The sequence below is a fragment of the Aulonocara stuartgranti genome (assembly GCF_965226115.1).
Source record: "Aulonocara stuartgranti genome assembly, chromosome: 5".
NCBI lineage: Eukaryota > Metazoa > Chordata > Actinopteri > Cichliformes > Cichlidae > Aulonocara > Aulonocara stuartgranti.
This window is the reverse complement of record NC_138943.1, coordinates 7,802,357-7,828,964: the sequence shown is the minus strand read 5'-3', so window position 1 is coordinate 7,828,964 and position 26,608 is coordinate 7,802,357. Positions and strand designations below refer to the sequence as shown.

The following is a 26,608-nucleotide window of genomic DNA, read 5'->3' as shown; positions in this document are numbered from 1 at the left end:
TATCACACTTTTTGCACAGCATTTTATCATGAACTGGTTAAACAGGACCCTTCATCATTCATGTGATGTCTAGATGTCAGAATCAATTAACGTAGTTCAGTCTTTCTTTGTCCAGGTGGTCTGCAATGACTATTTAAATCCTGCAGATGTTGCTATTGAGCGAGACATCAACAGTGTCACACGTGTAGACACAATAAGGGCAATATGCAACACACCCCATGAGGTATCATCTACCCATCACTAACCACTACAGTGAAGCATGGTGGTAGCAGTATCATGCTGTGGTGATGTTTTGGGTGGGAAGAACTGGGAGTTTTGTCAGGCTTGAGGAAAAGACTAATGCAGCAATGTTCAGAAACATCTTTAATGATAACCTACTCCAGAGTGCTCTGGACCTTGGACTGGGGTGAAGGTTCATCTTCCAACAGGACAATGACCCCAAGCACACAGCCAAGATAACAAAGGAGTGGCTTCAGTACTATTCTGTGACTGTCCTTAAGTGGCCTGGCCAGAGCCCAGACTTGAACTCGATTGAGCATCTCTGGAAAGATCTGTTAGTAGCTGTACGTCCCCATACAACCTGATGGAGCTTGAGAAGTTCTGAAAATTAAAAGGGAGAAACTGCCCCAAAATAGGTGTAGCTCAAAAAGACTGAAGGCTGCAATTGTTACTTCAACAAAGTTTTGAGCAAAGGTTGTGAATACCTATGTAGATGTTACATTTTTGTATTTTATTTTTAATACATTTGCAAGAATTTCAAGCTAACTTTTGTTAAGGGTATTGTGTGTAAAAGTAAATAATGAATATAATCAATTTTGTAATAAAAATCTAACATGATAAAATGTGGAATAAGTGAAACATTGAATAGTCTATGGAAGGTTAAAAGACTGCAAAAAGCAACAAATTATAACACACATAACCTTATTGGAAGGCGACAGTGCTAACCACTGCACCCACTGTAAAATGAATCACTATAGACAAAACAAATTTACAAACAGGTTTAATGACTTTTCTGGGGGGGAGGGGGATGGCCCCAAAGGCACCATGCGTCATGTATTGTTAGATACATTTGTTGATTACATAGTCCAACTTCTACTCAAAGTATAAAATTGCAATGCACATTGGTAACAAAGACAATAGTAAACCATCTTAAACCAAAAAACAAAGAAGAAAACTGCCCACACCATTCAGAATATGATACATTAGATATCTCATTATTAATTATCAATATCAGCACAATCACACATTTTTTTTTCAGTGAAGCATATGGCAAACACTGAAAGTCAAGACAACTGAATCAAAACAAAATATTAATCTTTATAATGGCAAAAATGTCTGTATAAAAGATAGATTGAGATACCTACTAGAGGAGGAGTGTTATTGTATCTAGCTTGTGAAATATGACATTCAAAGCCAGGTGCAAGTATGCCACCATACAATATTTTAAATTTGAACTTGTCCAGTGAACCTCACAGAGTAGACACTCATCTAGCAGGACCCATGAGTTGGCAGTAAATTCTATCTCTAATATAAGTCCTACAATACTTTTAACATCTCCATCATGGTGGAAAATCATCACCAATACCCCACCCTTCTCTCCTGCTATTTCTTGTTCAGCCCTATAAATAACAATCAATGGTCATACTCCACAGCACAGAGACAATAGCTCTCTTTCAAGACAGTTATTCAGATTGATGTAACAATTATTTCATATGTAATGTCAGTAAAAAATGTCTTAAATATCAAAAAGTATTTTAATTAATGAATGCAGCTTCTCCACACATTACAGAGAGGAGTGAAGCCAATGTACCAACTTCACAGCATACAGTCTCTTTTTTAAACAAAAGAAACAGTGGTTAACTTCTCTCTGCTTTAACCATGGTCTCTGTGCTGAGTTTAGCTGATCACAAATATGAAGACCCCCCCACCCCCAAATACTCCTATGTAACACATATTCCTTTAGTATCCACTTACTCACAGTACAGAAACAATTCATTTTATTCAGTAACGCTACATACCTCAAGGCAGAAAATAAGCACTGTGTTGCTGCACTTCTTAATCTTTTAAGTGCAACTGAGCACACGTCTTCAAACAGAGAGAAATAACAGGGCATCTCATAAGTAAGGCAAAGCCCTGGGTTTATGTCAGGAAAGCAAAGGTTCAAGACATCCCTAGTGTCAAAATCAGTTATAGATAGATGCTTGTAAGACCTGATTTTTTTTTTTTAAATTGTGTAATAATATATGTATAAAAAAAAAGAACCTTAATAACATGGCGACACAATTAACCTTCTCCCTGTACACTTGGACTGTAAAACCTGGGATGTTGTTTTTGTTTTTTTGTAAAATAGACCTCATCAGAATTAGTTATCCCACTCCTCTGCGTGCCTGAATACAAGAACTGCCCCTAAAGATGTTGATCTGAGGTTTCTTTCCACATTTTTTTTCAAAATACCTGTATGAATATTTTCTTTTCATTTAAAAACAAGAGGTAGTAAAAATAAGGCAATCCGAAGTGGCAGGCAATCATAATCTTTGGAGAAAAAGGCACTTTGTTTCCTAAACACCTAAACACAACTTGACCCCACTTCCATGGTAATTTTCTCTCTAGTTTTTCAATGCTATTTACACTTCTCTTGTTGCTCAGAGTGTGTTCCCTTGGATACTTTAAGAGTCTTTTCAACCCTAAACACGTTCTCATCCCCTCGATAAAACATTTCAGGCTCCGTCGATTTTTGCAAAAGTGACCCACTTCATCTAAATCATGTTTAAACACATGGAAAATAACTTGTCTGCAATTCTTCAAAATTTCTTTGCGTGCTGGCATGTTGAGATTCGCTCTCTCTTTTTTTTTTTCCTTGGATACTTTTTTAAAGCATGTAATGTGTCCATGTTAGTTCGGTCTAGCATTGCTTTGAATGTTTTCATAATTTCTCCTGGATCGTTGAGCTGGTTAAAGAGAGACTGTGCCACACTTTATTGTGTGGCTTTTCCAAAACCTCCCTGAAGAGCTGTTAGTCTTTAACAAGTCTGTAGACGTGATACTGAGCCCCGTGTTCACTCGTGGAAACCTCAAAAACAAATGCTATACAGAGCAAGGTTTCCTGTGTGTCGCGATTCGTCACCACCTGAGGAGAAGAACAGTCCATTTAGAAATAAGCCCATAATGATCAGCTGATTTGTGAATAATTAGAAAATAGCAAATATCAACTGATAAACTGGTCTTAATGGGGACATTATGCGTAAATGTAAGGTTAAATGTTGAACTAAGCAGCCATAATTCACTGTATTTTACCTGTAGGATAGTGAAGTTTTCAAGAACACTGTTCATCATGTATTTTTCAGGTAAGTGTTTCAGTTTGTGGATAAAGTTGATCATGTACTCGCACATAGGAGAGCGGTGGATCCTGTAAACACACTTTCCTCCCTCTAGGCGGGCATACTCTGTCTGCAACACACACACAGGCGAGTCAAGAACAGACAACAATGTGCATATAATATTAAACATACTTCTCAGAAAAGACTCAGTTAAAGCACCGGCGTACCTCTACTTTTTCGACAACTTGCTTGCCAAATGAGCAGACTTTGGTTGAAACGGTGATCGTCATGTTCTCAATGCTACTGTATTGACTGCTGACACCATAGAATGAACCTGGACCGTCTGGCATACCACTGCTGTTCAGATCAGCCTGCAGAGTGCACACATGTCATCATGACAAAAGGCCCTCACATGACATCAACTTTAAATTGCATAAATAAATAAATAAATAAAGATGTGGATGTAAGTTATTCAAAAGAACATTTATTAACCAAAGACAAACGCAGTATAAATGAAGCAACATTCTATGAAATGCATTGCCTCTTATCTTGAAATCATGTAATTTATCACCACATGTAGCATGGTATTGTAAGAAAAAAAAGCAGTTTGCATAATTTCCAATTGTAGAAAACAGAGGCATGATAATATTAAGTGTCAGATTATAATAACAACATACCCAGAACTTTACAAGGAAGAAAGCATTTTGGGGCCCTTTCTCATAAAGCTCTTTGAGCCCACCCTTCTTCTCAGGGAACTTGTCGTAGATCTGCCGAATGTCCACAGCCTCAAGGAGCGGATCGCTGTAGGAGGGATTGGTTTGTCCGATGTGGACAAACAAGTGTTTGCTGTACTATATTGGACAGAGACAGAGCAGATGATAAACGTTGGCTATAGGACTTGATTTAGTACAGGGAGCACGAACAAAAAAAACAACTAAAACACAGCCCTCAAACATCAGCATTAGAGAGAGAGTGAACTATCAGGACAATGTAGATGGGCTTAAATGTATTAATGCCACTACACTTTTAAACAAGTTCTTATTACTCACAAGCTGTTTGGTTGGGATATGGTGCAGACCATATTTAACTCACATTGTCTGGGTCCCTCTGGACCTCCATGAAGGCTGAGTACTCCAGCAGCCTCAGCTTAGAGGAGGCAATGGTCCGATCCTGCCAGACTGGCACTGCAGTAGCGGCTGGTGCAGGAGGTGGCGCCAAGGGCTCATAATCTTCATGTATGCAAACACATATGCATAAGCATTAATATATCACACCCATTTTCCTTTTCTGGTTTCCATTTATTGATTTATTTTGTTCAAACTTACTTGGTATGGGTTGGTTTACAGAACCTGGTAGGCTCGAGTATGGGGGCTGTGCAAATGGTTTGATACTGAAAAGTAATGAATGAAAGTGAGAAAAAGACTCCAATACCAGATTTTTGTGACACATGGGTACCTCAGTTATGCAGAATTGTTAGTGTATCAGTGTAAGCATGTGTTGCTGCACCAGCTAGGCGTAAGTCCACCTGCTTCATTGCTTAATAGTGATGCAAAACAGCATCATTTAATTGTGCTTTTGCTGACAAATTCATAAAAATACATACAATTTTTTTGTGTGAACACAAATCATCAAACACTACAAGGATTCATCTACCACATTCCTCTTTTCTTAATAAAATCTGAAGCAGTCTATTGCCTGGTGGTGGTGATGGTGGTTTACATCAGTGCAGAAAACATACAATGCAGTGTAGAAGAGTTAGTACTGCTTTGTGCTCAATGTTGAACCTTGGCTAGGGGGAACTTACGCATGGCTGGTGCGGCCAAGCCCAGGAGTCCTTCCCGGGTTGAAATCTAGAAGCAGCCTGGTGTACAAAAACGTTATTCATTAAACATTCCCTGCAATACCCACCTGATATTAAACCTAACCTCATCAGTGATTCATTTACTTATTCATGCTTTTACTTATCTCTATCACCAATGTATTACTTCAGAAAGAATACCATGATACCACAAAGTTCCTGTGCGTTCAGTGCAGGGGTTTACTTACTCCTGAGAAGGTCCAGGCTGTCCTGGGATTTGAGCAGGCCAGAACTACAGAGTAAAGAAGAAAATAAAAGAGTCACGTGATGGAGCATTTGGGAATGGCCGCGCCATAGAGAGTCTCTGACCCCCGTCGACCCTACATTAGTTTTAAAACAAGGTAAACGCTCCCAAATAATATATTTCCTCACTGCGGTGACTTGCTAGATCAGTGTCCTCAAACTTATTGAGAGACATGGCCACAGGAACTAAGAAGAAGAGCGTGCAAACCCGAATCTCCACGGTGGCAGCGGGGGAAAGTAATGCTAGCAGTGCCAAGGTTAGCCCTGCTAGCCAAGAAGAAGGGCCAAAGATGGATATAAGCGGCCTGTTTGCCGAAATGACTAAGCTTGGAACTATCCTAACTAGTGTTGCGGCCGATGTATCTCACATTAAGTCAGATATGGTGGAACTTAAAAACGCTATAAGTGCAATCCAAATACGGATGACCGAAGCTGAGGGCCGCATTTCAGATGTGGAAGACAAAATGAGGAGCATAACAGAAGATAATGGCAAAAACGCTAAAAAGCTTGAACAACTTTGGGCCCGAGTAGACGACCAGGAAAACAGAAACCGCAGAAAGAATGTTCGGCTTATCGGTCTGGAAGAGGGTCTGGAAAGTGGTGGCAGCATAAATGATTATGTGATGAAGATACTCGCGGATGGCCTAGGTCTACGAGGGGAGGAATATGAGCTGGAAAGATGCCACAGAAGTACGAGACCACGCCTGGGACCTGGTCAGCCACCTCGAATCGTGCTGGTGAGATTTCTCCGTTACACTGCACGACAAAAAGTTATCATGACCGCTAAACAGAAGAAAGGAATACTGTGGGAGAACTGTCGTTTGTCATTTTATGAAGATATGACCGCGGAGCGAGCGGCGCAGAGGAAGCTTTTCTCCCCAGTAATGAAGAAGCTATGGCAGCATCAGATAAAGCACACTCTGGCACATCCAGCAAAACTTCGATTAACATGGAAAGGCCAGCAGAAGAGCTTTGACAGCGTTGAGGAGGCAGAGAAATTCGTGCGTGAGAACTTTCAGGAAGTGGTGGAGTAAGGGGTTAATAAGCTAAATTACGTGCATGGGAGCGCATCGTTAATAATTTCATAAGACGGGGGCGGGCTCCCTGGGGTGTCGACGGGACAGAAGGAGGACAGCAGTTCACTGTCCACGGGACCATCACGGACCAGAGACAGTTTTGCCCACGGGGCTTTTGCGCTGTCATGTTCCTTTTTTGGACGGCGCTATTTCTTTTTTTATGTTCGTTGTTTTTTGTTTTTTATTTTTTTGGTAGAGATTCTATAGGTGAGGTACTGTTCTTGTTTAAACTTATGTTCTGGTTCAAGCAGGGTTATCAGCACAGGTTAAATGGTTATGGGTTGGAAGATATAAGGCTTATAGATACCTTAACATGGCATAGTCATGGGGAATGTGGACGTTAATATTGTGTCATGGAATATAAATGGCTGTGGCACACCAGTCAAAAGAAAAAAAGTGCTTAGCTACCTCAAGTCTCATAATGCTGATATTGCATACATCCAGGAGACGCATTTTGCGAATGAAAATGAAGCATTGAAATTAAAAAGGGATTGGGTTGGGAAAGTATTTCATAACGCAAGATCAAGCAAGAGTCGTGGTGTCATGATACTCATTAATAAAAGACTAAACTTTGTGTTATTGAAGGAAAGCCGGGATGAAGACGGGCGAGTGTTGGCTCTGCAGGCTCTCATTAATGGAGTTCAGGTTGTTCTGTGCAATATTTACGCCCCAAATAGGGATGAACCTAATTTTATGGATGAGGTTAACAAGATGCTAGGGAACATGAAGGGCCAGATCTTGTTAGGTGGAGACTTTAATAATGTGATGGATGAATATATTGATAGAAGTGCCATTAATGCAACTTCAAGTACTAGAACTGGGACAGCGATAGATGCTTTAAAAGAAGATCTCAGTGTGGTAGATATTTGGAGGCTTGTTCACCCTATGGAAAGAGAATACACCTTTTACTCTTATTCGCATAAGACATATTCCCGAATAGATTATTTTTTGATTTCTAAATCATGTGTCAATTTAGTAGTAAACTATGACATTGGTGTGATTGCTTTAACAGATCACGCACCAGTAGAATTGCACATAAATCTAAATGTCGAAAAGAACAGAACGGGTAGGTGGAGACTAAACTCAAGCATATTGCAGGACGAAAAATTTGTATCAACCCTAAAAGAGGATATAAGATATTTTTTAGAGGTGAATGTTGGATCTACGGACAGGCTGGCTATTGTATGGGATGCTTTGAAGGCATTTATTCGTGGAAAGTGCATAGGCTATAGTTCTAAGAAAAATAGAGAAGATAAGGAAAAGATAAAAACTTTGGAGGAAAATATAAGTAAATTGGAAAAACAATTAGCAGGAAAATTTGATGATAATAAATTTAAAGAGATTTGCCAGCTTAAATATGATCTTCATAAAATTTATAACAAAAAAACAGAGTATGCCCTCTTTCGTCTTAAAACTAATTTCTATGAGAATGGTGAAAAGACAGGCAGGCTATTAGCCAGACAACTTAAGCAAATGGACAATCAGAATGTTATTACGGCAGTTAAAAAGGATGATAAATTAGTTACATCTTCTTCAGAGATTAACACAATTTTTCAAATATTTTATCAAGATTTATACACGTCCGATAACAAAGTAAGTATGGATCTGCTGAGTACATACATTGATAAAATGAAAATACCAAAAATCTCACAAGAGGGTAGGGACAAATTGGAAACTCCACTAACTGAGGTAGAAGTAAAAGAAGCTATCTGTGCAATGAAAGCTGGGAAGTCACCAGGAATAGATGGATTCCCAGCAGAATTTTACCATAAATTTATAGATTTGCTATGTCCTTTTCTAACTGAAGTATTACATGAAGCCTTTGAATTTGGACGACTCCCTGCAAGTTTTAATCAGGCAGTAATATCACTAATTCCAAAAGGCGACAAGGATTTAACTGCAAGCGCGTACGCTAAATTGGATACGATACAGAGAAGATTAGCATGGCCCCTGCGCAAGGATGACAAGGATTTAACTGATCCAGGTAATTACAGACCAATAAGTTTAATCAATGTGGATTGCAAAATTCTATCCAAAGTTTTAGCAACAAGGTTGGAGGTTGTGATACCACAAATTATTCATCAAGATCAAGTAGGGTTTATCAAGAATAGATCTGCTTCTGATAATATGAGGAGATTACTACACCTGCTGTGGCTGAATAGAAATAACACAAATCCTGTATTGGCTATATCTTTAGATGCACAGAAAGCTTTTGATAGGGTGGAGTGGAACTTTCTGTTCACAGCCCTGGAAAAGTTTGGAATAGGTGACAATTTTTGCAGATGGATTAGAACCATGTATTCTGGTCCAGAAGCAGCTGTATTTACAAATGGGGTACTTTCTCCTTTTTTTAGTATTTCCAGATCAACACGTCAAGGATGCAATTTAAGCCCATTGCTATTTATAATATTTTTAGAGCCATTAGCTATTCAAATCAGAGAAAATGCAGAGATTAAAGGTGTATTTGGGGGAGGCAGAGAACACAAATTATTCCTGTATGCAGATGATGTGCTGATATTAAACCAAGACCCAACTAATTCTATCACAAAACTATTAGAGGTGATTAATACATACTCAATGTTTTCGGGGTACAAAATTAATTGGCATAAATCAGAGGCGATGCCAGTTTCCCAGGCTTGCAGTCATAACTTAATATCGGGCTTTAACTTTAAGTGGGTGGACAAGGGAATGAAATATCTTGGAATTGAATTGGACCCCAATATTGAGGATATTATGGCTAACAGTATGGGAAAATTATTAAACAAGATCAATAAAAACTTGGGTAAATGGAGTAAACTAAATTTGACATTGTGGGGAAAAGTGAACACAGTTAAAATGGTTGTGGCACCGCTCATCAACTATTATACAGGAATGCTGCCTATGTGTATCCCGCGACGGATGTTGCAAAGCTACAATAATATGATAAAAGATTTTCTTTGGAAGGGTGGTAAACCCCGTATTAACATAAATCGACTGTCCCAATCTAAGAAAGAAGGGGGACTAGCCCTGCCCAATATAGAGTATTATAGTATCTCTTTTGAAATGGCTAGATTAGGCAAACATTGGGCAGGGAAAAATAATGTAGACTGGATTTTAATAGAACAAGAGCTTGCATCTCCATTCACACCAATTGATATTTTATCACAAAAAGTGAATAATCACGGTAAGACGCAAAACCCTATTTTGAAATTTTCGAAAATGGTATGGTTGGAGGTGCATAAGAAATACAAACTTGTGCCATATGTACAGAAGTATGCCCCCTTGTGGTATAATCCTAAAATTAAAATTGGTAAGCAGACTGTTTACTGGACACAATGGCTGAGAAGAGGTATCAGAACTGTTAGTGACCTATTTGAAGGGGGTGTTTTCATGTCGTATGAGGATATTAAAAAAAAGTTTTGTTTAGAGGGTAACAGTCATTTCTGGAAGTATTTGCAAATAAGAAACTGTTTAAAAGGAGGAGTTACAATAACATGTGAAAGTAACTCGATAGAGAATTTCATACTACTACCCCCATTTCTGTGCACAGCTGCGAAATGGTATAATATTTGCCCATGGATTAAAAACAATATAAATAAGAGCCTGAAAAAAGTATGGGAAAGGGATCTAGGGCGTACAATGGATGAAGATACATGGGATTCTATATTGTCGAACAATGGATTATACATTAGGGAAGCCAGGGGAAAATTTATTCAATACAAAATTCTTAACAGATACTATTATACTCCTTCAAGGCTGTATAGAATGGGGATTGGTAGAGATGACTTGTCTTGGAAATGCCAAAAAGCCAAAGGTACTCTGATACATGCCCTCTGGGAATGCCCGCTGGTTTTTCCAGTTTGGAACACTGTACTGAATTATTTGCAGGGGTGGACACTTTGTAACCTACCCAGATCACCTAAATTATGTTTACTAGGAGACAAAGGAGAGGTGCCGCAATTAAGTAAACACCAGTTTAGAGTGTTAAGTACTGCATTGGTAACATGTGCCCGTGTCATTTTGGAACACTGGAAGGACTCTCATATTCCAACGCTTAAAATGTGGAAAGACAGAATGATTGGGAATGTTGCATGCGAAAAGATGCTGGGAAAAATACATCATGTGACAGAAGCTGCGCTGGAACAGTGGGACAATTTTTGCACCTACATATCTACCTGACTTGGACATTTGAGTTTAATACAACATATGTTAAAACCTCACTTGTTTTGTTTTGTTTTGTTGTGTTTTTTTTTGTTGTTGTTGTTTTTAAATTTATTTATTTTGTTTGTTTGTTTTTGTTTGTTTGCTTCTTGCTTTTGGTTGTTGCATCTCTGTATTTGCTGTTATAAAATGCAAAATCTAATAAATACTTGAATTATAAAAAAAAAAAAAAAAAAGAAGAAGAAAATAAAAGTCAGTGCCCATTTGAATCACTTCAAACTGCAATGAAAAACATTAATGCCTTTTAATTGCCAAAAATTGAGTCTCACTCTGGCTGGTGGATACGGGGCCGGAGGCAGTGGTGGAAGATGTTTATTTATTATACTCGGAGAGACGATCTGTGCAGATGACAGCGCTGCCATGTTCTGCAGGGCTTTGTCCTTAGATGCCTGATCCTGCAGGTTGACAGAGAGAAACAAGAGGAGTCAGCCACAAGGTGGCAGCCTAACCTCGGCATAATCCAATGCAGTATGCTATCCTAATGATAATACAAAACAATGACACTGTTTGTGTATGTTTCATAAATGATTAATTAGTCTATTCTAAATAAAGTTAACATTAGCTTAGCTCAACATTCAATCTATTGTAAAGTATCAATACAACATTGTTTTGAAGATGTTTGTTTGAAAGAGCAGCTGTCAGAAGGAAGCAAAGAGAAGTACAGAAAAAAAATCAAGGTCAGTGTGTTATAAGGCTCACCACAGGAAAACAGAATGAAGAGATTCAAGTTGCAAGAGTACACATGGACAATTTAGATTAAAATTTACTATGAGAAACTTGAAACGTAGCATAAAAATGATCCAAATGCAGTCAATTGGTGTCTAAATTACCTGGAGTATTTTTTTTGTAAATTATCATTATTTTGAAAGTACACATTGTTTCTCAATTACAAACATGTCAATTCAGATTTTTGAAATGTACTATTTTCTTCTTTTTCTAATGGCAAAAAGCAATTTAGCCACCAAAATGTGACTTTGCAAGTTAAAGAAATACGCCTCAGAAGCGAGAACCCGAATCAAAGAACGACACCTTATGCCAAGCAAGCAGAACTCTGACTTTTGGCGGAGGTTGGAGAATATTAAACTATTGTAGCAGGATGTGGAGCAATACTGTGCTCTGCTCAAAGCGTGGCTGTTTTCGAAGCATTGCTTCATTGCGGGATTGCAATGGGTTGGGGCGCCATGCCAGCAGAGGGCCATAGCAAAGGGACAGTGCAGTGTTGCTGCCAAACAAAGGGGAGGAGGGAAGCATATTGCACAAGTCAAATTCACTTACCAAATTCATCGCCTGAATCAAAAAAGAGAGAAACCATTAGTACTGTTCAATTCTCAAAGCTATATTGAGGTTAATCTTTTTTTTTGGTGGGCATACGTATAAATCTGAGCGTTCAAATCCAGGCCCATATTTGATTTTGTTTGTATTGTGAAAATAATGAATAACTAACAATTTCAAGTTGTTGTAAATATGTGAGGAAACACGAAGCCAATTCATTATTTCATTGAGGAAAGAATGAATTTGATTTTTTAAAGAGGATATAAAATCTGAGTGCAATTCAAAACATAGGATTATTTGTTTTATTTCGATAACTCAGCAGATATAAAATCTCAAGGAAGTTAAATCCTTATAACTTGTTACTTAATACTTATCGCTGTGCAATATATGAGATGTACAGCGGGTAGACATTTGCAACTGTTACACTTCAGATGTACACTTCACTTAAAGAGTGGCTCGGAAAACCTTTTTTTTCTTTTTTTGTTTCTAGAACTTTGAGTTGGATAAACTCAGAGTCCGCCATGGCTGCCCTCGACCTCTGGGTGTTAACGTTTCAAAACCAAGGCAAAAAGTAAAAATGACCTCATCAATCCTTGCACCGATCAAAAATGCACTCATGATGCATTATAAATCCAAACAACTGAACTAAATATATAATCAGTAGTTTATTTACAAGTTAAGTAAATGTTTAATGGGCTTGGTGTAAAGTGTATTAAATCGATTATGATTTTTTTTTCTTACATGGACACAGAAGGAAAGAGGGTATCTAATGCTTTCGTGTCAAAACAGAAGAAAATAATCTTTATTCTTATAAATTCTAATAAATTATTCCATGTTAACGTTTTCAAACAGAAAGTGGGCTCCTTGATCCTTTATGTCTTGTCCAAACAAGACAGTAACTTTAAAAGTGTATTATTTTTTCATTAAAATATTCATGTGAGATAATTAGAAGGACTAATAAAGTGACCTCTGTGATACCTGTACAGTTAGTGGAGAATTTGTAGACAAACAAGGGAGGAACAGGGTGAAGATTTCACCATGAAAAGTCTATGTAATCAGAAAAACACATCTCATTTTAAATGGGGTCTTTGTATTCAACATGACCTAGGAGTTTGTAGACAGCTCAGAAATAAAGTCAAAACTTATGAAAGGTGATGCTTGATGCATCTACTTCTTTTTAATTTAGAATACTAGCCACCGTTGGGTGCACTGCACTGAATATAGGATGTCACCACTGACAAAATGAGACTACACAGTTTTTTATTATGTTTTTTAAACAAAAAAAAATCCCTGCTATGAATGCCATTTCCCCCCAGATTAGTCTGTGTTAATTCAAGTTTTGGCTTAGGTTAGGATTCAAAAGATCACAGTATCTTTAGTATTAAGTAGTGTCTGGATATAGTTTTTTACTCATATGTGAAAATGCAAAAAACAACAAAAAGCATAAAGAGTTGAAAGAGGATTTACGAAGTTTGAGAAAAGTCAAAAGGAGGCACAAGATTACAATGGAGGATTATTTTTCTATGTTGACTTTTACAAAAGGCATTACAAAGAAGCACACTCTAGGAGCTCAGGATCTCAGAGACAGTTTTAGGGAAAGAAAAGGTCTCAGAAGAGTACAGTGTGATGCAGCAGCATGACTGGCACAAAGGAAAGATACATAGCGGGAGCAACATGCAGCTAAATGATCTTTCATTCAAATTTCATCAGCTTGTGCAGCATTCATTTCAAGTAGAGGCTAGAGGATGAGATAGAATAATTCAGAGGATGAGATTGAATGCATTCCTACAGCTCAAAATCGTAGTAAAAACTCTCTCTGTCGGTGCATTGTATGCATGGCACAGATGCAATATTATGATGATTTCTAAAGCTTAACTGTTAAACAATAATGCGCATGGCAAGCTTGCATCTACTTATGCAGCCAGAATAAACCTCATCTTAAAGCAAGGACTGATAAATATATTCACAAATTAGCAGGTTAGTGCCAAGCCAAGCATTTACCAGCCCCACAGGCCGCAGTGAAGCGCATACCTTTAGCTTTGACTGGATCTCGCGAGATTTTCTCCGGGCGAGAACCTGCAAGTGGCTAGAAACCTGCACAGAAAAATAGCCAAGAGGAGGAAAGAAGAAAGGAGACAGAGAGAGAAGAGAAGAAAGAGAGAAGCCGTAACCAAAGAGGAAAGAGACGCCCAGTCAGTGTTGCCGGGAGGCAGGCTGGCAGCACCTACCTTTATACCCGCCTGGTATTCACGAACTTTCTTCCGTGCTAACACCTGTATGTGACTAGACACCTAAAGGGGTGTGAAACATCATTTGAGCATAAAAATAACATGCATGCAGATCCATGCACACAGGCCACACATCTATACAAGTGCTGATCCACACACACACACACCTACACACACACACCTACACACACACACACCTTTTACAGGATCATGACACACACTAAGAAATCTACACATAAAATAAGAAAGTGGATTTAAAGGACAAAGCCGTTATTTTTTCATATTAAAGTCTAGACAGTTAATTGAATGAACTAATTAATAAAAAATGATAAGTTAAAGGTTTATTTATAAAGACAAAATGTATTTGTTTAATGTTTCAGTTTGATAATTTGTGGTCTATACTATTTTTGTCCAAAATCAAATCAATTGTTAATAATAATAATAATAATACAGTAAATTTTAAAACCAGACTTGTCCTCTGAAGTACTCATAATCCACTTTTTTTAAGGAAGCCACCAGACAAAGCTGTTTTGATGATGGATTTTTTTCTACGTCACCCAGTCAGCAGCTGGACCCAAACATTAAAGTCGTAAAAAACTTGATTACCTGTTTTCTTGTCCGGGTTTTGCCTGTTCTCAGCTTGATGTACCTCGCTATTAATTCATTGCGACCTGTAAAAGAGAGACAAAAAAAGTGGGGGCTTATCTTACAGGATGGTAATTGGATTACACTAAGCACAGACAGACAAACAGCAGGTGTCTCCAGAGTCACTTTTAATACAATGACACACAAACTGGCAGACAGATTGAAAAAAAAAATATCATTCAACATTTGGAGATTACTTGCAATATCACAAACTGGACAGAAGGTGGCACTCTTCTCAAGTCTTGATCTCATGTCAAAAGAAAAGTAGTGTGGCATTTCTCAAAGCTCAGAACACTTGTCAGGAGCCACAGAAACACCTCTGTTTCCTATAGGGAGATTTTTTTTAAGCAAATTAGCAAAGAGTACATTTATTTGTTTTATCCCTGGGTTTTCACTAGATTGTTTCACACCTCCTTAAATTCAGCTCACATGGCCCTGAAGCCTAATTACAAAGAGTACTTAAAAACAGAACCGCGTTTTTTTTTTCCCCATGCCATAACATCTACACTCGACATTCTGCACAAACAGGTTGTGCAGAGAACAGGATTCTATTTCGGGCTTTCACTGTCCTCTATATCTACAGTGCAGCGCATGTGATTCATCAAGCCATACCTTTTCAACAAACTGCAGCTGTGGTCATGCAAAAATCATCTCTGGAGTATGAGAAGTGCAAAAAGTGTTATTATGTTGTCTCAGTGGAAAATCAGTCCATCAGTGCTTTCAGTTATCTTCTCTGCCAAGTCACGCTTATTAGGTTTCTGTGGCTGAAAATCGGGCCAGAGGGAGAGGCTGAACTGCCGTATTATTATGAATAATGGCCTTAACTCTGCTAAACTTGCTGACATAAATTTACACCAACAAAATTGGTCAAGATGCGCCTTCATGAACACACAAAAGACTATGTGTCTAGATGTTCAACAGCTTTCCAGACACATAATGGCAGCAGAAACAAGTCCTGTTTTTTTCACTTTAGCACTTGGCCTCCGGAAGGCCATGGTTAGTGCAATTACCATAAAAGTACTGCAGGCCATCTCCAGTAGGCTTGCAGTACTCACCGTACAAGCCAACCACTCAGTCCGGCAGTCGGCCAGCAGAGCAGAGCTGAACTGTCTGCCGATACTGAGGTAGTCCCTCCCCTTCTGCCCCGGGCCAAGGATGGACACACCCGCTTCAGCGCCTCCGCATTCCTAGCATTCCTCTAAGCCTGTCACATCTGTGCTAGCCAGTCTGATTGGCCTGGGCCCGTGAACACAGCCAGAACTCGGGTGAACACACATATGTTCATATGCACTCCCAGCCCTGGGAGAAGCAGGGGTTAGAGCTGGAGTGAAGGCCATCAGGATGGGGTAAGGGGCAAAAGGGCAGCTGAGAAGGGCAGTAACTCTTGCAGGAAACACAAAGCCATAACTGTCTCTGCCAGCAACTGCCACCTGGCAGTAAAGTAGCCCATTTCCCAAAACAACAGCACCCTGTGACCCCGCAGTCAGCAGACAGCCGCACCTGCTGCCGACCATCCCAACAGAGTGTGGCAAAGAAAGAACAATGACATCAACCCCCACCCAACTGTCACTCTCAATCGCTTCAGCTGGCGAAAAAGCAATGCAGCAACAACAACCCCACAGTTCTGATATGAATATAACCGATATCTCACTGTACATTACTGTGTACTGAAATTAACTTGGTGCTACAGGCTTGACCAAGAAAGATAAGAACTTGAAAGATGTGGATGAGGTGTAACTCGCACACTTTCCGGACTACAAAGAGGTTGAATAAAACTCAACTTTCTGTTATGGTGATGTCAAGATGTTAAGATTTTTGAAACTTCCCACAGTGATGAGCAAAGTAAAGGCTCTGAATTGTGTGGTAAATGATAACCTTTCACCTGTTGGACAGTGAAGTTCTTTAGTTGAGGTGCTGAGAACCAAGTCTTCATTTTGTGGACCTTGGAGGTGTAACTTATTTTGTAAAGAGTTTTTCCTTTTCTTTTTTTCAGATGCACAGCAGCTGAATCATACTGGTAAAGCTTGCAGGGGAAGGCCTGAACAACTAAATGTAGTACCAGGAATTATGTCAACCATCTGAAATGAAAAGCATGACATCCTTTAAAGATGTTACCTACAGCTCATAAGGAAGTGACTTGTTTTTTTTTTCTTTTTTGTTTGTTAGTTTTTTTATTTTAATTGTATATTGCCAATCTCCTTAAATGGGTACGAACTGCACAAGCCAACATTATAGCCCAGTTGTAACTAGATTACATCTAGACACAGGTAAGAAAAATTGGAATTCAAATTGTGGATAGTGATTTTAAGCAAAGGTGATCCTGCACCCTTATTTTAAGCAGGAATAAAAAGGTTCCTGACTATAAAAATATATGGAGGCAGTAGGTGTAATATACTCCGAAAATAAATTAACAAAATAATTCATTCATTAATTTCTTAAAAACATCAAAGCAGTAGCAACAGTGTATGCCAGTAGCTGTTTTGTGCTAATTAATACTTCAGCAAGTTCTTCTTTAGAAAGAATACCCAGAAAGACCAGTTAGATTAGTTGATACTTTTTAAGGATACTACTTCCTTAAAACTGTAAGACATTAAAAAAAAAAAAAAAAAAAAAGCAACAGAGAATCACTGCGTCTTCAATCCGCACCCGCAGTAGCAACATCTGCTCAGATTTGACACGGTCAGGGGGATCAGAGCGGGAGTAGCACGGACTGCAGGGGATCATGACAGGTGCTTACAAAAACACAGACACACTTGTACAGTGGTATGCAAAGTCTCATTGTCCTCTATTTTCTCTACATTTGGTCTTTCCATCTCTCTTTCCGCCTTTTGAACTGCTTATGACTTTTTTGTTGATTGCTCAACACCCCCTCAGATCGCTGCAGGCTGCCATTCTTAACCTCTTCATTGACAAGACACGCCTATCTTTTTCTTATACTACATTACTGCTGGAATTTTCCACTTACACACCAAGATAGTGAGCAAAAAGGTACTCTCTCTTCACTCACCATAACCCCCACCACCCAGAACCTTTTATACGCCCTTATTATCTTCTCTCCTCCCTTGCCATAACACTGAGGTAATCCAAAATTGCTAATATACTGCTCAGCCATGACTGAAAACATTCCTTACATCTCAGTGAGTAACTGACAGAGAAGCTACATGGCTGCTCAGTCATCATTACAAACCAAAGCTGCCCACCCCCTTTTCTTTTTCTTAAATATGTCCACATACATGCTGTGTTTTGTCAAAGTTGTGCACATGCACCGAACCTGCTGGCAATTCAACATCAGTCCACGAAGGTAGGAACAGACATAAACCCTTGTTTAGCACTCAAATCTTTCTCTACTTTTATTACCCAGAGTGCTCTTTAGTAGTGACAGCTGCAGGTCTAAAAGAGAAAAAGGTGTGCGCTTTGGGTTTGACACACCTGTTGAGGCCAGAAAACGTAGGTGAACAACATGTCAGCACAGCCCCAAGGCCAAACAAGACGGGCAACATTTTTTCCATCTTCTAACGACACTTCCTCTAAATTTACTGTGTGCCATGAGCCAACCATTTCATTTTACCAAGAATAAAGTGCCTGACTCTTGTTTAAATGTTTTATTTTTCATTAATCTGAAAAGATGCATACGATAATCTTTACCTGTAACAAATGAGTTCCTTTAATCTGAACAAATGATCTGAAAAAGCAACCAAAAGGTTTGACATTTTGGTAAATATTTACTTACGAATAAGATGAGATGACTGACTCCCCTCACCTGTCTGTTATAAGGTTATTAATATAACCTTATAAGCTTGCATTGTAGCATTATATGCATTATAGCTTGCATTGAATTTTGTAAACAGGTTGCTTGGTCCTATCCCCAAGTTTTTAAAAAAAATCCACAAACAAGCAGCTCTAAAACTTGTTAAAGACATTAAGTATATTTAAAAAGTTGGAGCATAAAAAATAAAAGTCAAGTATGGGGGTCATAAAACCATTAAAGTTTGCTTTTATAGGGGCATGAATTAGCTACTTGACTTTGAGACAGTGACCTCTGAGTCTAAAACATAACCAACCTCATTGGTGTTCAATTTTTCAATTGTAGTGTATTGCATTTTACTTCCTGCATTGAATGCAAGCAGAATCAAGCCAATTAATTAAATAATAGCAACTTAGGGTAATAAAACTTTAGTGGCAATGTGTCGTCTTTGAGCAATATTTTTTTCTCTCTTGGACACTGTACTTGGAGAATGACTTTTACGGCGCCCTACAGCTGCTAAAACACCAGTTTACACAGAAAACCTTAAATTTTAATCAGAACCATTTACCATTTACTCTTTTAATTTAAAGCTTTTAATTTCATGGTTGTGCAAGGGGCAAATTGTGTGTGCCACTTCTAAAAATGCCCCTATACATTCTGTTATTAGCATTAATTAATTTCTTTTTACCTCTTACAAAACTGCTACAATCACTTCTGTTGCACTACGTAAGATCAAAACCAACTTAACAACAATACAATACAATATAGTAAGAAGAGGCTATTTTGAACTGGACTCATGTCGGTTGACAATTCCGGAGCTGTGACAGAATGAATATATTAGGGGTGCAACAATACACAAAATTCACGGTTCGGTTAGATACTTTGATGTCAAGGTTCGATATTTTTTCGATACAAAAGAATGTTCATGCTTTTTTAATTTGTCATTTATTAAAATTATAAATATATATTTTAACTCAAAAGTAGTTTTTAAATTTAATGTTGCTGAAACAACAAAATAAAAATAAAAAAATCTATCTGATCGAGGAATCACTCATCTTTGGAAAAGAGAGTTTATTACAGAGAAATGGCTCTTTCCAAAATAAAAGCTATACTATGCGCTTCTTCTGGGCTATATTCTCAGCAGCATATTAAAATATCAGGTCCCCATAAGGAGAATCCTGTGCTAACGGCTGTCTAAATGGCTCAGGTAAAGTTTGTAGCATGGGTGCTTGTTGTTTTTGTCGGCTTCTACTTGTCTTTGCACTAGGATGATGTCGGCGTAAATGTGCAGTCATATTCATTGTGTTCCCACTAGTGCTGTCAGCGTTAATCTGAAATGACGTTAACGCAACAACACGGAAAATCTCCGTTAACGAGTAATAACTCATTATGGTTATTTTTCATTGCATTTTCACTGTGTAACAATTGATTGTTTGTATCTTCCTTTAAATGCTACTTTTAAGCAAACTGGGCTAACGCAGTAGTTCCCACCCATGTAGGGTTGCCAACTCCCTGAAAAATAAATAAGGGACACCTCGTGGCCAGGGCCGGGCGACCCAGTTGTCTTCACCCTTCCCAGTGTGGTGAATTTTCTAGCTCTTTTTTTGTGTGTGAAATTATTTTTTTAACCATTTGACTTGAATTTGATTTAAGTAGATGCATATTCTATTCTTTGTGATATGAACACATGGGAAACAAATGATCATTTAGCCATTTATTTTTAGCTCAAAATGACAACATTAACACAGTAAAACAGGTCTCTTTCTTAAACAGAAGCCTGTCATGCTTAACTTTTGAGAATATAAGTAAATCTTTCTTTAAAAGCACTCTGTCCTGCTTAACTTAAAATAATAGAAAACAATAGAAAGAAAAATATTCTTGTAACAGTGCACATTTAGTGCATTTAGTACAATTGGCTTCAGTTGAGGTATTATTTCAGCTTTTCTAATGCTAATCAGCTGCTCCTGTTTGTAAACCCGCTTGTTCCCATGATTACGCATCATAACTCATCATCATTATTCATCTATGTATTACTTTTATGTATTAGTCATCAATTTGTTGTAATCATCTATCCTTGCAGTTGTTTATTACACAAAATAAATTATATTATCACACTTCTGGCCACATAGCGCTGATATTCATTGCACATGCCCATATTAACTTTTTCCAGCCAGGTGTTTTCCTTTTCCCATTCTTCCCTTTCTCTGAGGGGAACAAACATTGCTGCTCTAGTGCTGGGCTCACACTGTGCGATTTTTGGCCCATTTTGAGCCGATTTTTGAGTGATCGGACCGATTTTGGCCTTCATCGTGCGTCGTGTAGTATACGTGGGGTAACGAGAAGTGATTAACACCTCACGACCAGCTCCCGATCATCAATCGCTCGTGAGGGTGTCACCACAGGCGCTCACACTGCTCACGCGCAAACGTAAACGTTGGTGAAAAAGACGTTGCAGCACGGCTGTGCAGCGTGTGATCTGGACACAAGCGATGGAGGCACAACTTTGGAAAGCTCATCCGAGCCTTTTCGATGTGGCATCACAAAATTATCACGACCACAACAACCGTGAAAACAGTTGGATTTACACTGCTGCTCAATCACAGCTGCCTGATCAATGTTTTTCATTAGCAATTTAGCAAAGTTGATGGTAGTGGTGTGTGTGTCTGTGTGAGTGAAAGACAGAGAGAGCGAGCGACAGATTTTCTGTTATAACCTTCATGTTATGGAGGCACAGTGTGAGCACTCAGGTCGCATCAGAGCATCGGGCGGTATAGTGTGAGAGTACATCGTGGCATACGAACTTCTAACCCCTGCGAGTCAATCGTGCAGTTTGAGCAGGAGCTGAATAACGTGACTGAAAAAAATCGCACAGTGTCTGCCCAGCTTTAGGTGTACTGTCATCCGAGACTTGCACCGCAGAGTCGGCGTTTGTTCCCCTGTTGGCCATGCTTCTTGTTGTGGTCATCTGTTGTCTTCCGGTATTTTCTCCGCAAGCGACCTTTCCTCGACCAATGAGATGAGCGGTAATCTGAATTGTCATACTCGAATTGTCATAAGTGTGCTGTCAGCTCATTGGTCACAAAGCAGGAGAGGGGCTGGGAATTATGTTTTCAAACAAAGTGTTAATTCCATAAACATTTATAGACTACTTTTGATTCTCACTGTATTACGGGACAAAGTGCGTCCCTTATTAGCTCAATACGGGACGTGTACTTTTGTTTCGAAATATGGGACGATTCCGTATTTTAAGGGACGGTTGGCAACCCTACACCCATGTAATTGAGCATTGCGTGACACATCCGACATACTGTTTTACTTTTGTCCATGACTCGCTTACCTTCAGGGTCATACTTCACATGAAGACCAAAATAGTTCCAAAGGCCAGATCTGAATGAGGGTGGGGGAGGTTCAATTTGCCAAGTTGCAACTAGCTTAGTTTCTGTCTTGCTAGCTTGAGCTGCGCTCAGTGGATCTGCACTCGACAGTGCAGCCTAGGCGGAGTAGTCGAACGCAGATCCACTGAGCTCTCAACACAGACAGCGTTGTCAGAAGAAAAGTTGATAAAATAAATTTAAAATTTTGTATTGTTCGATATATATGCCTACCGAACTGAAAGCACTGTATCAAACGGTTCAATATCGATATGAGTATTGTTGCACCCCTAATAAATATATATATATATATATATATATATATATATATATATATATATATATATATATATATATATAGAGAGAGAGAGAGAGAGAGAGAGAGAGAGAGAGAGAGAGAGAGAGAGAGAGAGCGAGAGAGAGAGAGAGAGAGATTTACTTTTTAACATTATGAATCTGATTGTTAGCACATGATTTAATAAAACTTATTGTTGGGCTTATTTGAACTTTCTGTCACCCCTGAGCTATGTAAGTGACTGGAAATGGCACTGGGAAGTCTAGACAGGCTTGTGGAGCAGTGAACACATGAGTATAAAGTAGTCTTTTCTTGCGAATGGAAAGTTGCAAAGGTTTCCCAGCAAATAAAAATCCTGGAAGAAAAAATGGAATTCCCAATGGGAGGGATGACTTGCCTGCTTTTGGAGGCCATTGGAGTCTGAGACTGCTAGGTAGACAGTCTTACATACAGTGCAATCGTTAACATTCCCCTAACCTCACGTCAGGGCAGCTTTTAGATGTCTGAGGTAATCACCTTGTGAGAAGGCTTCTTCTGGGGGCATTCCTTGGCTCTCCCAGCAGAGCCTCAGATGACTTATTGTAAAAGGAGAGGGTGTTTAATGCTCTAGAAAAAAAAGGGCTTCTAAAAGGGGTCTTGACAGTTTGTTGCTGAAGGGGCAGGTTTGTGCAAAGCCTGCTTCTTTGTTGGTGTTCTCATGACAAATGTATGGAAGGGAAGACACAGCACTGCACAGCTAAAGTGGAATAAAATTTACTTGGGTAAATTTGAAAATGCTTCAAAAGTTTATGTGTGTGCAAAAGTCAAAGCATGTTCTAAACTAGCTCTGGCACCTAGTAGAAATATGTCACAATATTTTTCCCATTATATCATATGTATATGTTTATGCATGATATTCAAATCTGCCAGAATAAAAAGTTGATAGATGTTATTTGATTTCATATAAAAATTAAAAATATAAATCGCATATAAAATTAAATCGCATTGGATAAAACCCAACCAATCTTGTTGTCAACCAGTACTAACCTGTCATAAGTGTATCAGCATAGGTGTATCCTGTGCGCTAGACACCTACATAAAAATTTAGATCTTTGGGATAATTTGTGCCATCACATAGTGAGAGCAAACTGAACTACATTATTTACACTATATGTATATGTCATTTATTTGTTAAATCCATGCTAAAATGTTCCTTTTTTCGGGCGGATTAATCTGTAACCGTATTTAGCGTATCAGCAAAACCATAAAATATTCAATTTAAAATTATCCAAAAGAAAAGCAGTATGTCAGAAATATTTGATAAACTAATTATTAGAAATTCATCTACGCAAACAAAAATTTTAATAAGTTTTGAGTAATCGTTTAATCCACCACGCGTTTCATGACTACTTTGTTCCTTAAGGCAGGTTGAGAGTAACAACAGAAGCTGCAGCAGTGGCTGAGTAATCTCAGGTATGTGCCTGTCCTTGAATATCCGAATCTGCTGAACAAATGAGGATAAGATTCCATCTTGGTTGAATCATGCCAAAAGAATCCCATCTGACGTCAAGCAAATAAAAGCCACACAAGAAACAAACACCGATGCTTCTAAGATACACAGTCCCTCTGACATTTTGATGGCCATGATTGATGGTTTTTATGGTTGCACTGAAGCTACAATAAGTTTAAACTTTTAGAGCCTTGATGGACATTAATTAAAGGGCAGGAAATTCTTACTAAGCACAAGGGGGCTGAGTTACAATGCTGAAAAAAATATCACTGCAACTTAGCAAAATCAAAAAGAGGGCACAGCAAGTACAAACGTAAAAAAACCAGCTTGATTTCTCGCATTCAACATTTATGGCTCTTCAGCTACATTTCCAAGATAAAATAATAAAATCTCATTAAGAAAACAGTCTCGACATTAGGAATGGGAGAGTACGATCAAAATAATCAAAGACAAGTGTGTTAAATTTCCCACACCTGCATGCGAGTGAGTCTACGGAAGGCCTTGCCAACATATCCATCTGGAGCGTTTCAGGACATTAGGGGCTCAACACCTGCAATTTAATGGACACGCTGGAGGAAACAGCGCAACTATTCCGAAACCATATGGATGTTTAAACTCTTCGGCAGAACAGCAGGCCAATGTGATGTTTTTGTTCTGAGTCTCGATTCATGCTGGGCTAATTATTGCTAATTTAACTGAGCCATCCTGCATCAAACGCAACAGTTCTCCTGAAAACCAGCTTTAACCGGTTACCTAAAGGCAAAATTCTCCCAGTGATACCAGTGTGTTTAAGAAAAAAAAAAAGTATATAAGATGTTGTTCAGAGATAAAAAGAAGACAAAGAGGTTGTGTGTCTAACAACATAATGTCGAGAAGGACAGGTTGTGAAATAGTAGGAGAGGGAAAAAAAAAACCCAAAGCAATAAAAACACTCTGAAGAAAAAGACAGGTGTAAATCAATGGGAGAGCAGCCGATTTGCTCTCAGGACAGCAATAACCAGCTCTGAGAGTGCTGGTACGACTGGAAGAACCTGCCCCTGGGTCACAGCACAACAGGTACAGACTTGTTAAAGAGAGCTCTGAGTGGAAAGAAAACATTCTGTAGCAAAGTTTTGAGCGCAAAAAGAAGAAAAGTATTTTTCTCATTTCTTTTCAGGAAAGTATTACCAGTGTTTGTTTTCTTTTAGCCACAAGTCTCTGTGGAATGAATGTTTTTCTCATTTTCGTGCATTCATTATGGAGTGGATTTCCATGTAATTGTTGTTCTTTTGTTACTCTGGCAGTTATCCAGTGAACTCACCATACATCTTTCCCTCATCTGACAAGATGATTTTCCTCCTTCCACAGGGAGGGTAGATGGCGAGGGCCTCCTGGAAGCTCTGCTCAATGTCTGGGGACCACACACCCTCGGCATCCCCGTCCATGGTCTTGTCTTCATTGTCCCCGTCCAGCCCATCTTCTGGGCTACCGTTGGCACTCCACTCGTTGGACGCAATTGTGGCGGCTCCACCTGGGCCCAACCCTGAGCCCCGGTATCAAAGGATCTGTAGGTGATCTGTTGAATACAGTTGCATAAACATTTTTACAAGTCCCATACTGATCGCAATTTTTATGATCATCACCAGATCACAACCCAACAAACAGTGTTTTTCACCCAAACAGCAAGTTAAAGGGTCTGAGGAAATGTAGAAACAGTTTATCGTTAGTCCAGCGTTATTTGGAAACGCTCATTGAAAAAGTATTGTCTGTTTTGCCAAATCCATAATTTAACCCTTATTTGTTGCCAAAAAAGAATATAAAACAAATCAGTGAAGCACAATGTTTCACTTCAGTTCCTATTACTATTATAATTATTATTACTATTATATATTTTTTCTCCAGTAAAACCTCACCTAGTAGAATTTACAGATGTTGCCATAGTAGAAGTTTGATCTTCTACTAGATCAAAGCCATTGTTTACACAATGGCATCCATGCTGGTCCCAGCTTTACACTTAAATGTCCAAATTAAGCAAAGGTACAGGACATGTGGCATTATCTGGCAACACACATAAAATGTCCAACATAAAATTGTCTTATTTTTGTGCGGAGGTCATGAATTTGATGGACTCGCTGTGATATGAGCTAAGCAGCAGGCAAATGGGTCAGGAGTGAACAACTGTCTTACATTGTTCTTAGAGTTTATGAAGCAACACTGCTGAGCTTCAAAAAAAATAAATTTTGACTTGATGCCTTCTATGAACAGACACCAGATAACCTTGAGGAGATATCTAGTAAAACTCAATCAATTCAGTTAAATCTAAGACAACTCAAATTTGACTCAAATCTCAAATTTGTCTTTTTTCTTTGAAATCCTCACAACTGGAAACATTTGACTTGAGCAAAGAAGATCTCCTTGAAAAAGGAATGTTGTTCATCTATACAGCCACTACCTTCTTTGACGTTTTTTTTTTTTATTGCAGTCATTAAATTTGCAAGAATAAACAATGCAACCCGTAATCATTATGATAATTTCCTTGATTTTATGTCTCTGAAATGGTCAAATGAATTCAAGATATTCCATAAAACGAAGTTTAAAGACCTCACTAATCAGCGCTGGCCTCAAAGAATTCTTGTGGTCTGGGAACTGTGTTCCAGTGTGGTTGGCTTATGGCTGACTGCAGGCATGGCTCTTAAGTATTTTTCAAGCTGCCTTTTCAGCATTGTATTGTTTCTAAAATGGAAGTCTATGAGGTAACCATTATCCTCCCAGGATGCTTATGTTTCTGCTTCAGCATTTCTGCAGATACTGACAAAAATAAAGTATAATGGATAAATACAGACCCCAGCCAATTCTTTTTTTCATTACTGACCATTATTTTACGAGGTTT

At 38.7% G+C, this 26,608-nt stretch overlaps 1 protein-coding gene across 10 annotated transcripts; it reads right to left on the bottom strand.

Annotated features, from left to right (window-relative positions):
* Nucleotides 1-983: 983 nt before the first annotated feature.
* Nucleotides 984-25,290, bottom strand: tead3b (TEA domain family member 3 b). Of its 10 annotated transcripts, XM_082534516.1 has the most exons (14): nt 25,040-25,290; nt 14,801-14,865; nt 14,195-14,257; nt 13,998-14,060; nt 11,970-11,981; nt 10,964-11,089; nt 5,364-5,407; nt 5,122-5,178; nt 4,643-4,707; nt 4,410-4,546; nt 3,995-4,168; nt 3,545-3,688; nt 3,295-3,447; nt 984-3,127 (listed from the first exon to the last, which is right to left on the bottom strand). In XM_082534516.1, the coding sequence occupies exons 1-14, from the start codon at nt 25,161-25,163 to the stop codon at nt 3,014-3,016; spliced, it is 1,341 nt and encodes a 446-aa protein (XP_082390642.1). In that variant the 5' UTR covers nt 25,164-25,290; the 3' UTR covers nt 984-3,013. The 10 variants fall into 10 exon arrangements, with proteins under 10 accessions (XP_082390642.1, XP_082390645.1, XP_082390644.1 ...); XM_082534519.1 differs by lacking the exon at nt 5,122-5,178; XM_082534518.1 differs by lacking the exon at nt 11,970-11,981.
* Nucleotides 25,291-26,608: the final 1,318 nt, after the last annotated feature.